The sequence below is a fragment of the Bos javanicus genome, chromosome 7 (assembly GCF_032452875.1).
Source record: "Bos javanicus breed banteng chromosome 7, ARS-OSU_banteng_1.0, whole genome shotgun sequence".
NCBI lineage: Eukaryota > Metazoa > Chordata > Mammalia > Artiodactyla > Bovidae > Bos > Bos javanicus.
In genome coordinates this window covers 48,887,145-48,899,520 of record NC_083874.1, presented here as the reverse complement: position 1 = coordinate 48,899,520, position 12,376 = coordinate 48,887,145, and the positions used below count along the sequence as shown (strand labels likewise).

General features: G+C 37.4%; 1 protein-coding gene across 2 annotated transcripts in view; it reads right to left on the bottom strand.

Annotated features, from left to right (window-relative positions):
- The window catches only part of PKD2L2 (polycystin 2 like 2, transient receptor potential cation channel), a 45,877-nt gene extending 33,837 nt beyond the window's left edge, over positions 1-12,040 (bottom strand). The window contains exons 1-5 of one of the 2 annotated variants that reach the window (XM_061423604.1): positions 11,878-12,040; positions 11,091-11,192; positions 7,279-7,412; positions 6,477-6,733; positions 2,234-2,455 (exon numbers count right to left, since the gene is read on the bottom strand). In XM_061423604.1, the coding sequence (XP_061279588.1) occupies positions 2,234-2,455; positions 6,477-6,733; positions 7,279-7,412; positions 11,091-11,192; positions 11,878-11,908 (746 nt within the window). In that variant the 5' untranslated portion in view covers positions 11,909-12,040. The remainder of the gene's footprint in view (positions 1-2,233; positions 2,456-6,476; positions 6,734-7,278; positions 7,413-11,090; positions 11,193-11,877) is intronic. The other variant, XM_061423605.1, reaches the window with a different exon arrangement.
- Positions 12,041-12,376: the final 336 nt, after the last annotated feature.

Here is a 12,376-nt window from a genome sequence, read left to right as displayed (position 1 = left end):
AGATAACATACTATACTAAAGCCAATGTTTTCTGTTTAACTTTAGGCACTGGATTTTGGATGCAAAGATCTATATGCAAGTAGAAGTATAAAAATTACTTCAGTACCAAATATAAAAAGATTTTTAGGTAATTCCCTGTATTCCTAGTTTTTTCCATAACTGCAGGTAATTAAGAATTGGCAGTAATTCAAGGAACCCGGGATCTCTATCACAAATTCATAATGTAATTATTCCTACCTGAAGGTGTTAGCAAATCTTATTGGTACAGGAATAAGGTGCTGCCCCCCTCAACCCCAAAAATACCTCACCAAAATCAAGAACAAAACATCCAGTTAACAAATAGAAAACAGGAATTTTTTTCACCTTGCATATAGTCAGTGTACAAATTTGAGCAAGTGAGTGAAGTGAAAGAAACTTAGTATTTTGACCTGAAGTGTAGACTAGTAAACAAAAAGCAAAAAATGATGAGCATTTAGTTTGCCAGATATGTGTACAAAAGGAAAATAAGTGGATAAGGTCATAGTGTAAGCAATATGCTCCCATACAACTATTGATTATACTACCAGTTAAAAGTTTCAAAATCTGCTGAAATTTCTAAAAAACATTTTAAAAGATAAATAAAAAGCATGAAACCTAGAGACAGAAAATATGGACTTAATGTAGTATTACAAGGAGTTCTTCGTATGACTGTAAGCCAATTACCCCATTGTTTCTATTCTTATTTAGGACATTGGAGTGATTTGTATTCTTTACTTTATCCCTACCAGGACTATCGGGAAAGGTGAATACTGTTGGTAAGAAGGTGATTCCCTGAAAGAAAATACTATAACATGCTGCTGACAGTAATTCATTTGCTTTCATTTTATACATTTTAAAGGCTGTGACCATCTTTCACCATCACTGTTGCACAAGGGCCAAGTTCCCCAGTCAGAGTAAAGGCTGATTCCATATTCCATTCAGAAGAAAAATGTAAAACTCAAGAGAAAAAAGTGGCTTACTGACTTCATTATCCTATTCCTTATTATCATTATCCTATTCCTCCTTTCTAACAGAACCTTAATTGTATCAGGCATTCACCCATTCCCAGATGGCTTAGAAGCCAATTCAGTCCCCAGGCAGATTCAATCACAGTAATGGTATTTGCTTTGCCAGTCCTCAGGCCTAAGCCAAATAGTATGGTCCGGGTTAGGCAGATTATCTAAGATAATCAGACCTACAGAAATAATTTTTTTCTCTTCGGCTGTTTCCTCCTCCTCCTCGTGAGAGGGGATGTCTCTCACTCTTTTCTTGGGTCCAACGGGTTAGCCCTGGCATGTTATTCTCATGCAATAGCAGGAGTGCAAGAGAGCAAGTTTTAATGTACAAACCCCTTTCAAATTTCTGCTTGTATCATGCGTGTGTGCATGCTAAATCACTTCAGTTGTATCAAACTCTTTGTGACCGTATGGACTGTAGCCTGCCAGGTTCCTCTGTCCATGGGATTCTCCAGGCAAGGATACTGGAGTGGGTTGCTATGCCTTCCTCCAGAAGATCTTCCCGACCCAGGGATCAAGCCCATGTCTCTTATATCTCCTGCATTGGCAGGCGGGTTCTTTACCACTAGTGCCACCTGGGAAGCCCTTGCTTTTGTCATATATGCTGACATTCCATTGACCAAAGAAAGTCACATGGTTGAGTCTAGTATCTAGTTCTGGGGTATTTCACCCTGCCCTGGGTGACAGGGTACTACAAGTTTACATGGCAAAGATGTGAAGAATTGGGGCCATTTGCAAATCACTGTCGGCTATAATCATGTCTAGGATGTTGGCTGCTGTTATATATTGTTTGAATCTTAAATTGTTCATTCTTGAGACAAAAATTAATAACTTAATAAAGAAGCTCATTGTGAAAGGAAATCAACAGATTTGAATGATCTGATTTAAAGGAAGAAATCGTTAGGGCTAAATCTTAGATTTGTTCAGCTGCAGAATGACAAGAAATAAGGCTATATATTCTTAAGTAATATAAAACTAACCTACTGTATGTAATTCTTCATGTTCTGCAATATATCCTGAAAGAGTAAAACAATGAATATGATATTGCTTTTTCTTCATCATTATTGGAGGAACTACATTATATTTATATTGGAACTTATGATTTTAATCTCAGTACAAACATGCACAAACTGGAAACTCTAATGAGGGCTCTGGATGCCTTTTAAATTCAATATACTAAGAGGTCTTGAGTCACTCACCTGATAATGCAGAATAGATTTACATTAGCATTGTATACTGAAAAATCAATAAAAATAACTCTAGTCCCTCTTGTGATCCAGCTGTTCAGTCGGAGGTTAATGAACTTGTTTAGGGTTTCAGATTTTGATTTTGATAAAGTGAAAATATACCCCCCATTTTGGTAAACACCAACAAATCCCCAGTGCCAAGGGGAGTTTGTACGAGGAGAAGAGTACTTCCATCTGTTAGACATAAAAAGAATAATGGAGAGATGAGAAAGCTTGTCCGAGAATAAGATTTTAAGTTAACTTTTGGTTCAAAAGTAGTTTAAAAAAAGTAGTACTAAGTTCATAAGCATTACAGTAATTTTGAAGCAAGGTGGTGAGTTAAGGATTAAGCTAAAAGAATTAAGGTTGCATATGTTTTCATTTTTTAGTGCTTATTGTGGACAATACAAGTGCTATGAGAAAAAAACATTTTAATCCGTTGCCTCAGGGAACTTGAAATCTATAATACGATGATGAATTTTTTTTGTTAACATGTCCTTGTTGTCTTCAGTCTTTGAGGAGGACAAGAATATCCAGGGTTTTAATTCAGAAATGTCTGTCTCAGTGTGGGGAAAAAGATGCTTTACAGTTTGTCTTCTAACAATCATATACCATTTACAAATGTCCAATAAATAAAAACTTTATTACAATGTCTGTGTTGCTATATAGGTATCTTATTTTAATGAAAGTACACAAAGTACAATCTATATAAGTAAATTTTGTTTCCATTCTTTCTACTTTTAACTTAGTTGTGTGTGTGTGCTATGTGTGTTCAGTTGTGTCCAACTCTGTGACCCTTTGGACTATAGCCCGTCAGGCTCCTCTGTCCATGAGATTCTCTAGGCAAGAATACTGGATTGGGTTGCCATTTCCTCCTCCAGGGTTATCTTCCTGTCTCAGGGATTGAACCTGTGTCTCCTGTGTTTCCTACATTGCAGGCAGATTCTTTACCCCCTGAGCAGTTCAGGAAGCCCAACGAACTTAGTGATGGGATATCAAAAAATTAAGCTTTGATTCTTCATTTCAGTTCCTATTTAGTCTCCCCAAAAAGATTTGAACAATTACCCAAAGATGCTCTGCTTAAACTTGTTTTCCTATTAGTAATACCATGTTTGCTTTCACCAGAGAAGATAAAAATGATTACACTAAGAAAAAATACTATTTAATGAAAATTCCATAGTTGTATGTTTGCACGTTTTCCACATGATTGTTAAAATGAAACAAGAATGTTTGTTATGCTAACCCTCTCCTACTTCCAATTTTTAATACTGGTTTTAATTAATGAATGTTACATTTTAGAAAGAAATTGATTCGTATTTTGGTTGTTAGGAAATGACACATATTAAAAGTCTAAATCCATGTTAATTTTGGAATGTAAATTATTTGTAGTTGTTATAATTTGGAATGTTAGAATACCTAACAGATTAGTCTTGAGACCAAATTAAAATGTGTAATTAAATAATTGACTTCTCATTTTTTATTGAAAGGGAAATAGTGTGTAGTACTATTATAGCAGTATAATATTTAAGAGAATGTGTCACCATACTTAAGAACTTACATACAAAACAAGAGAATTATACAAGCACATTGTGGCCCTCAAGAACACCCAAAACTCATACAAAGAGAAAATAAGTTAACAAATCCACAAAGCAATGATCAGTCCTAGGGATACTGGGGAAGCTACTCAAGAAGGGAAATGTAGTTACTGTATTTATATTTATATAAATATAAAATAAATATTGACTAATGATTAACAAAAATTATGGTATAACCATAGGCTAAGAGGAATAGGAAGTTGGTTGGAGGAGGGAGTGGTATAAGAAGGATATATGACACACATTTTCTGTGACACAGACAATAGATATACAAAACTCTATGCATACTACATATAGTATGCATATAGTTTTATATATGTATAAAATAGTATACATATAGTATGTATATACAAAACTATATGCATACTACATACTACAGTAGCATATGCATACTATTTAGAAATATGAAGTATATATAAGAAGAAACAACTAAAAGCAGTTGCTTGTGGAATGGAAATTATAAGCAGGAAAGTGTGGACCTTTGTAAATGTTTACATCACTTTGATAAATATCAAATTCTAAAAAAGATACTTTGCCTTTATGATTTCATATGACCTTAAATGCAATGATACCAGCACCTTCCATGTTAAGGGTAGGTAGTGTCAGTGGCATTGGCAGTGGCATTTTCAATATAAAGTGTAGACGTGAGTCTACTAGTACTAACCACAGCCACTTTGGAGAACAATGGCCAAAATATCTTTGGCAGGGATCATCCGATGCAGTATCTGTAAACCTAACTGCCCCTTTTCGAGATGCTGTGCTGTGCTGAGTCGCTCAGTTCTGTCCGATTCTTTGCAATGTCATGGACTGTAGCCTGTCAGGCTCCTCTATCCATGGGAAAAGTACTGGAGTGGGTTGCCATGCCCTCCTCCAGGGGATCTTCCCAACCCAGGGATTGAACCGGGTCTCCTGCATTGCAGGTGGATTCTTTACCAGCTGAGCCATTAGGGGAGCCCAAGAAAACTGGAGTGGGTAGCCTATCCCTTCTCCAGTAGATCTGCCTGACCCAGGAATTGAACCAGGGTCTGCTGCACTGCAGGGGGATTCTTTACCAGCTGAGCTACCAGGGAAGCCCTACTGGCAACAATACAAGATATCACTGAAGTAAGCCAGAGAGTGAGAAAGCAGCAGAATACTTCAGAGACACTCCCTAGGAATCCCAAAAAGCATTTGGGATGTGTATGAGAGCATCTTGCCAGAGCCAGAGAAGCTGATTGAGTATTATAAAAGCAAAAATGGGCACTTTGCCTTGTGTTCAATATGAGTTCCAGAAAAACATCTATTTCTGCTTTATTGACTATGCCAAAGCCTTTGACTGTGTGGATCACAATAAACTGTGGACAATTCTGAAAGAGATGGGAATACCAGACTACCTGACCTGCCTCTTGAGAAACCTGTATGCAGGTCAGGAAGCAACAGTTAGAACTGGACATGGAACAACAGACTGGTTCCAAACAGGAAAAGGAGTACGTCAAAGCTGTATATTGTCACCCTGCTTATTTAACTTATATGCAGAGTATATCATGAGAAACGCTGGGCTAGAGGAAGCCCAAGCTGGAATCAAGACTGTCAGGAGAAATATCAATAATCTCAGATATGCAGATGACATCACCCTTATGGCAGAAAGTGAAGAAGAACTAAAGAGCCTCTTGATGAAAGTGAAAGAGGAGAGTGAAAAAGTTGGCTTAAAGCTCAACATTCAGAAAACTAAGATCATGGCATCCGGTCCCATCACTTCATGGGAAATAGATGGGGAAACAGTGAAAACAGTGTCACTTTATTTTTCTGGGCTCCAAAATCACTGCAGATGGTGATTGCAGCCATGAAATTAAAAGAGGCTTACTCCTTAGAAGGAAAGTTATGACCAACCTAGATAGCATATTAAAAAGCAGAGACGTTACTTTGCCAACAAAAGGTCCATCTAGTCAAGGCTATGGTTTTTCCAGTGGTCATGTATGGATCCGAGAGTTGGACTGTGAAGAAAGCTGAGCGCCAAAGAATTGATGCTTTTGAACTGTGGTGTTGGAGAAGACTCTTGAGAGTCCCTTGGACTGCAAGGAGATCCAACCAGTCCATCCTAAAGGAGATCAGTCCTGAGTGTTCATTGGAAGGACTGATGTTGAAGCTGAAACTCCAGTACTTTGGCCACTTGATGTGAAGAGCTGACTCACTGGAAAAGACCCTGATGCTGGGAAAGATTCAGGGCAGGAGGAGAAGGGGACGACAGAGGATGAGATGGTTGGATGGCATCACCGACTCGATGGACATGGTTTGGGTGGACTCCGGAGTTGGTGATGAACAGGGAGGCCTGGAATGCTGCGGTTCGTGGGGTTGCAAAGAGTCAGACACGACTGAGCGACTGAACTGAAGTGAACACTTCATCTACCACAGCTACGGGGGAAAAACCCACTTTGTATCCTATGGTAAACAAAAAATTAACAGGTTTACTCTTCCTTTTCTCAACACTGCATCTCTGAGTCTTCCTTTGATACTATTATTGAAAGAGTTTCCTTACCTGCCATCTCTCTTGGTATCATTTAGAAAATAAATATATTTTCACAGTTGTTTGAAGATACAATGCTAAGTGCTACAAAAGTTATGTGTAATTTTACAGTACTTACTCATTATGCTGTTTAAGGCCAAAATCAGCCGTATCTTCATTTTTAGAAGTGTATTTGTCATAACATTCATCCATCAAAGACCGAAAGAATGAATGGACCTTGCATGTGCCATTGCGGACTTTTAGTTGACGGACTCTGGGGAGTCCTAAAAGTATGTTCTCATAGTAGATGCGACTGCTGTTCTTTAAATCATACAGATTCTCATTATTGTACCATGAGTCCCAGTACAGACCATCCAAAAGGGGTCCTTCCATAAACTTCATATAGAAAAATACATGTTATGGGAAAAATATTTTCATATCAACTGTGAACAGAATCTACATTCATAATGTTATCCATAAGAATATAAAAATCAGTGATTTTGAGGACAAGTATGAAAATTATTAGCCAAGCCACCATTAATAATGGTAATGGTAGATGATGTTGATTATAATGAAGATGGTTAACATTTACTGAGTACTTTCTATGTACTGTTCTAAGCACTTAACAAGTATTAACTCATTTCTATAACCTTTCTTCTCTGAGGGGTATACTGAAAACCCTTTGCCACAACATGGGCAAAGAATTTATTGGCAATTCAAGGAATTATTAACAATAATTTTCACCATATACAATTTTAAAGTTGTAAGAACTATATCACACTGAGAACACAGGTTCTCAATAAACACTGGTTGATTATAATAGTTTGAAGAAGTGACATTTATTTTTATTCATTCCGTCAATAAATATCAAAGTCCCTATGATGTGTGCCAAAGGCTTTTTTATGCAATACCTAAAACTATTTCATCCAATCACACCTTACCTTCCAAAAGTCAGTTATGCTGCGAATAGACTTAAAGTTGGTTCTTTCTTCACCAGCTACAGATGTGTCCAAAAATAGAGATGACATAACTTTGTTTAAGTAATACATATGTGGGTTTACCATCCCAAAAGTCACTAAGGAAAAGAATTTTTTACTTTAAAATTTATGTTAAAAGAACTCAAGTTTTTATCAGGATAAAAATGTACTTGTAATTTGTTCCTAATTTTGTTTTGAAAATTCAATTTTATTTTGCTAACTATAAAAGCAACAATAAAAAAACTAAAATATAAAAATACAAAACAGGAAGAACTTTCCTTTAACCCACTACTTAAGAGTTAGGTTTGGCATATATTCTTCAGATTTTTCTAAATGCATACACAGTATAGAGAAGACAACTTTAGTTTTACAAAACTGAGACTCCATTTTACATACTATCATGCAAATTGGCTTTTTTTCCAACACTGGGAGTATGCAACACAATATAGTGAGTAGTTAAGGATATGAACTTTAAAATCAAACAGAATGGTTTGAGTCCCACCATAGGGATATTTCTAACATTTTGAGAAGTGAGATAGTTCATGTGGAACACTTAAAACTATGTTTTGGCACACGATAAGATTGAAAAGAACATTAACTAGTATTCTTTCTCACTCTTTCTAGGGTAGGTGGGTAGGTTTTAGATCAGTGAAAGTGTTAGTCACTCAGTTGTGTCCAACTCTTTGCCATCCCATGGACTATTAGATCAGGATATAGACTAAATATGTCTTTCTTTTTTGCTAGAAGACCTTTATTTTTAGTAATAATACATCTTCCAACATTATTCCATGGCAAACATGAACCCGTGCCATTCTTTAATGTTGCACATTATGTCATTATATACACCAAAATATTTAAAAAATCATCTGTTGGAGATTTGTTTCCCATTCTTCCTAATTATAAAAAGGTGTTTTCTTTTTAAATCCCTGAATAATGTGATTGAGTGATTTTAAATATTTTCCACTCCCCAAATGTTCTGTAATAAGCATTTAAAAACTAATCTAAGATAACTTATGAGATGGTTAAAGCTGTTTTTTAATCAATATCTGACTCAAGCTCACTCCCACATACCAATTAATTAGTTAACTGATAAATACCGGCTTGGCCAAAAAGTTTGTATGGGTTTTTCCATATCATCTTACAGAAAAACGTGAATGAACTTTTTTGCCAGCCCAATAACTGCCATACCAACATAAGTCCAGCTTACATCTACTGTATACTGGGTCCTATAAAGACAAAATGCTCTTTAATACTGATCATGCTATTAACTCACAGATAGGAGGAATGTAGGTTGAGATGTTTTCCTGGTCCTCCCTAAAGATTTGCACTGATTTCTATCTCCTGTAACTCAGAACTAGCATATTTTACTATTAACTGTGTAACATGCTAGGGAAAAGATCAAAGTAGACATCAAGACTAACTTCTTAGGCCTTATTTGTTGTCTGACCCATTTGTAGTCTGACTAGGGTGAAGCTGATGTATCTGTATGGCTCTAAAAGAAATCAAGAATTGGCAACTCAAGGGAATAATTATATTCAAGATAGAATTGCCAATAGGAGTAATTGACTCAACCAAAGTTGAGTACGAAAGCTTTTTATTACATCTGTGACTTAAACTTGTGCCCCTTAAGAAATATGGACATAGTGTTGATCTAAATGAATTTAAAGTGTTTAAAATGTGTCAGAAATCCCTTGCATTCCTATACACTAATAATGAGAAAATAGAAAGAGAAATTAAGGAAACAATTCCATTCACCATTGCAACAAAAAGAATAAAATACTTAGGAATATATCTACCTAAAGAAACTAAAGGCCTATATATAGAAAACTATAAAACACTGGTGAAAGAAATCAAAGAGGACACTAATAGATGGAGAAATATACCATGTTCATGGATCGAAAGAATCAGTCTAGTGAAAATGAGTATACTACCCAAAGCAATTTATAGATTCAATGCAATCCCTATCAAGCTACCAATGGTATTCTTCACAGAGCTAGAACAAATAATTTCACAATTTGTATGGAAATACAAAAAACCTCGAATAGGCAAAGCTATCTTGAGAAAGAAGAATGGAACTGGAGGAATCAACCTGCCTGACTTCAGGCTCTACTACAAAGCCACAGTCATCAAGACAGTATGGTACTGGCACAAAGACAGAAATATAGATCAATGGAACAAAATAGAAGCCCAGAGATAAATCCATGCACATATGGACACCTTATCTTTGACAAAGGAGGCAAGAATATACAATGGACAAAAGACAATCTCTTTAACAAGTGGTGCTGGGAAAACTGGTCAACCACTTGTAAAAGAATGAAACTAGAGCACTTTCTAACACCATACACAAAAATAAACTCAAAATGGATTAAAGATCTAAACATAAGAACAGAAACTATAAAACTCCTAGAGGAGAACATAGGCAAAACACTCTCCGACATACATCACAGCAGGATCCTCTATGACCCACCTCCCAGAATATTGGAAATAAAAGCAAAAATAAACAAATGGGGCCTAATTAAACTTAAAAGCTTCTGCACAACAAAGGAAACTATAAGCAAGGTGAAAAGACAGCCTTCAGAATGGGAGAAAATAATAGCAAATGAAGCAACAGACAAACAACTAATCTCAAAAATATACAAACAACTCCTACAGCTCAATTCCAGAAAAATAAATGACCCAATCAAAAAATGGGCCAAAGAACTAAATAGACATTTCTCCAAAGAAGACATACAGATGGTTAACAAACACATGAAAAGATGCTCAACATCACTCATTATCAGAGAAATGCAAATCAGAACCACTATTAGGTACCATTTCACGCCAGTCAGAATGGCTGCGATCCAAAAGTCTACAAGCAATAAATGCTGGAGAGGGTGTGGAGAAAAGGGAACCCTCTTACACTGTTGGTAGGAATGCAAACTAGCACAGCCACTATGGAGAACAGTGTGGAGATTCCTTAAAAAACTGGAAATAGAACTGCCTTATGATCCAGCAATCCCACTGCTGGGCATACACACTGAGGAAACCAGAAGGGAAAGAGACACATGTACCCCAATGTTCATCGCAGCACTGTTTATAATAGTCAGGACATGGAGGCAACCTAGATGTCCATCAGCAGATGAATGGATAAGAAAGCAGTGGTACATATACACAATGGAGTATTACTCAGCCATTAAAAAGAATACATTTGAATCAGTTCTAATGAGGTGGATGAAACTGGAGCCTATTATACAGAGTGAAGTAAGCCAGAAAGAAAAACACCAATACAGTATACTAACCCATATATATGGAATTTAGAAAGATGGTAACAATAACCCTATATACGAGACAGCAAAAGAGACACTGATGTATAGAACAGTCTTTTGCACTTTGTGACAGAGGGAGAGGGTGGGATGATTTGGGAGAATGGCATTGAAATACGTATAATATCATATATGAAACGAGTCGCCAGTCCAGGTTCGATGCAGGATACAGGATGCTTGGGGCTGGTGCACTGGGACGACCCAGAGGGATGGTATGAGGAGGGAGGAGGGTTCAGGATGGGGAACACATATATACCTGTGGCAGATTCATTTTGATATATGGCAAAACCAATACAATATTGTAAAGTTAAATTAAAAAAAAATATAAATGGGGAAAAAAAAAATGTGTCACTATGTTTTGAGAGGTTTCAGTAGTCTGAAAGCCTTTTTTTTTTTTTTAAATAAAACCCATGTTTTATTTTTCATCTGCAGATAACTTTAGTTCAGTGTCTTCATCTACATCTGTGTACTTACATATACATAAGTTTATTAAAAAAATAGAGTACAGTAACAACTCCTGAAGTGTGGTTCTAATTTCTACGTCCTCTCTGTAACGCAGTTTATGTTTCGGAGTTCCTGTGAGACATAAAACAAAAATTTTCCTTAATTTATAATGTATGTAAATCATAGGGATGGAAAAGCACAGGCAATTTTAGCTGTTTACACTGTGAAGGAAAGCTCCAATAGCTTCTGGTTATGTTTTTACTCTCACTTTATGAAGAAGGAATAATTAGTAAATTTTCCCATGGTGATAGTGGGCAATCATTTTATGACTGTTCATAATGAATTTTATAACCCGGATGTTTCCTCACCAGTCTTATTTTAAACTGAAAAAGCAAAATACAAACCAAACAAAATCCCCTCATCTGTCCCTAATCGTTTTTCGCCATCCGTCAACACTGCTTTGGGATGGCTGGCTCCTGTTAGAGGAGGAAAAAGGACTCTGCCTGGGATTCTGCTAAGGTCACTACTCCTTCGATCAACAAAGGCCTTCTAAGGCTGGCTCAGCGAAGGCCAATGTACAGCAAGTGGCTGCACCCAGATCCAGCTTCGTGCAAGGGCAAGGGGTGAGATGTCTCCTAGAGGCTTCACTTTTCCTGTCACACACAATGAGCCTCTCCGATTCTCAAGAAGAAGCTATGAAGGGTAACCGATCTGGAGATTATATCTCTCATCAGAAATCATGCGGGGTTACAAACTTTCTTGCAGGGTATTTCGAATTGCCAGTTCCGCCCTGCCCCACCCTAGGAGCGCCCCTCACCGCCCAGATGCCACCGGGAAGCCTCAGCCATTGCGGACTTGGACCACGACGCCCGTTTCGCCTTCCTAGGCCTTCAGAGCCTGCGCGATACTCTTGTGCACGTGCGCCCTTAGCTTGTGTGCCTGAGAGTCCTCTGACAACGCGCGCATGCGGGGCTTGAAGATGCGAATGCGCGTGCGCACTGAGGGCTGCGTGGAACGGCTTGGCATGAGGTATGATGCCGGCCTACGCATGGCGGCGTTTGTCTCCTGTCTGTTGTCGATTTCTAAGGCAAACTTGGCGTTAGGCCTGGGCATAATCATAAAAGTCGTAGTAACTAATTATAATGGGCTACTTTTTCTTGACTATTTAATATCTGCTGGCTTGTTTAGTCTTCATACTGCCCCTTCCTGAAAGGTAGGTGTTTTGTCCTCGTATAGAGTTGAAGAGACTGAGGAGAATAAATTACTACCAAAGTCGCATTGGGGCAAGGTTTGCTCAACGCCAACGCCCGAATTGT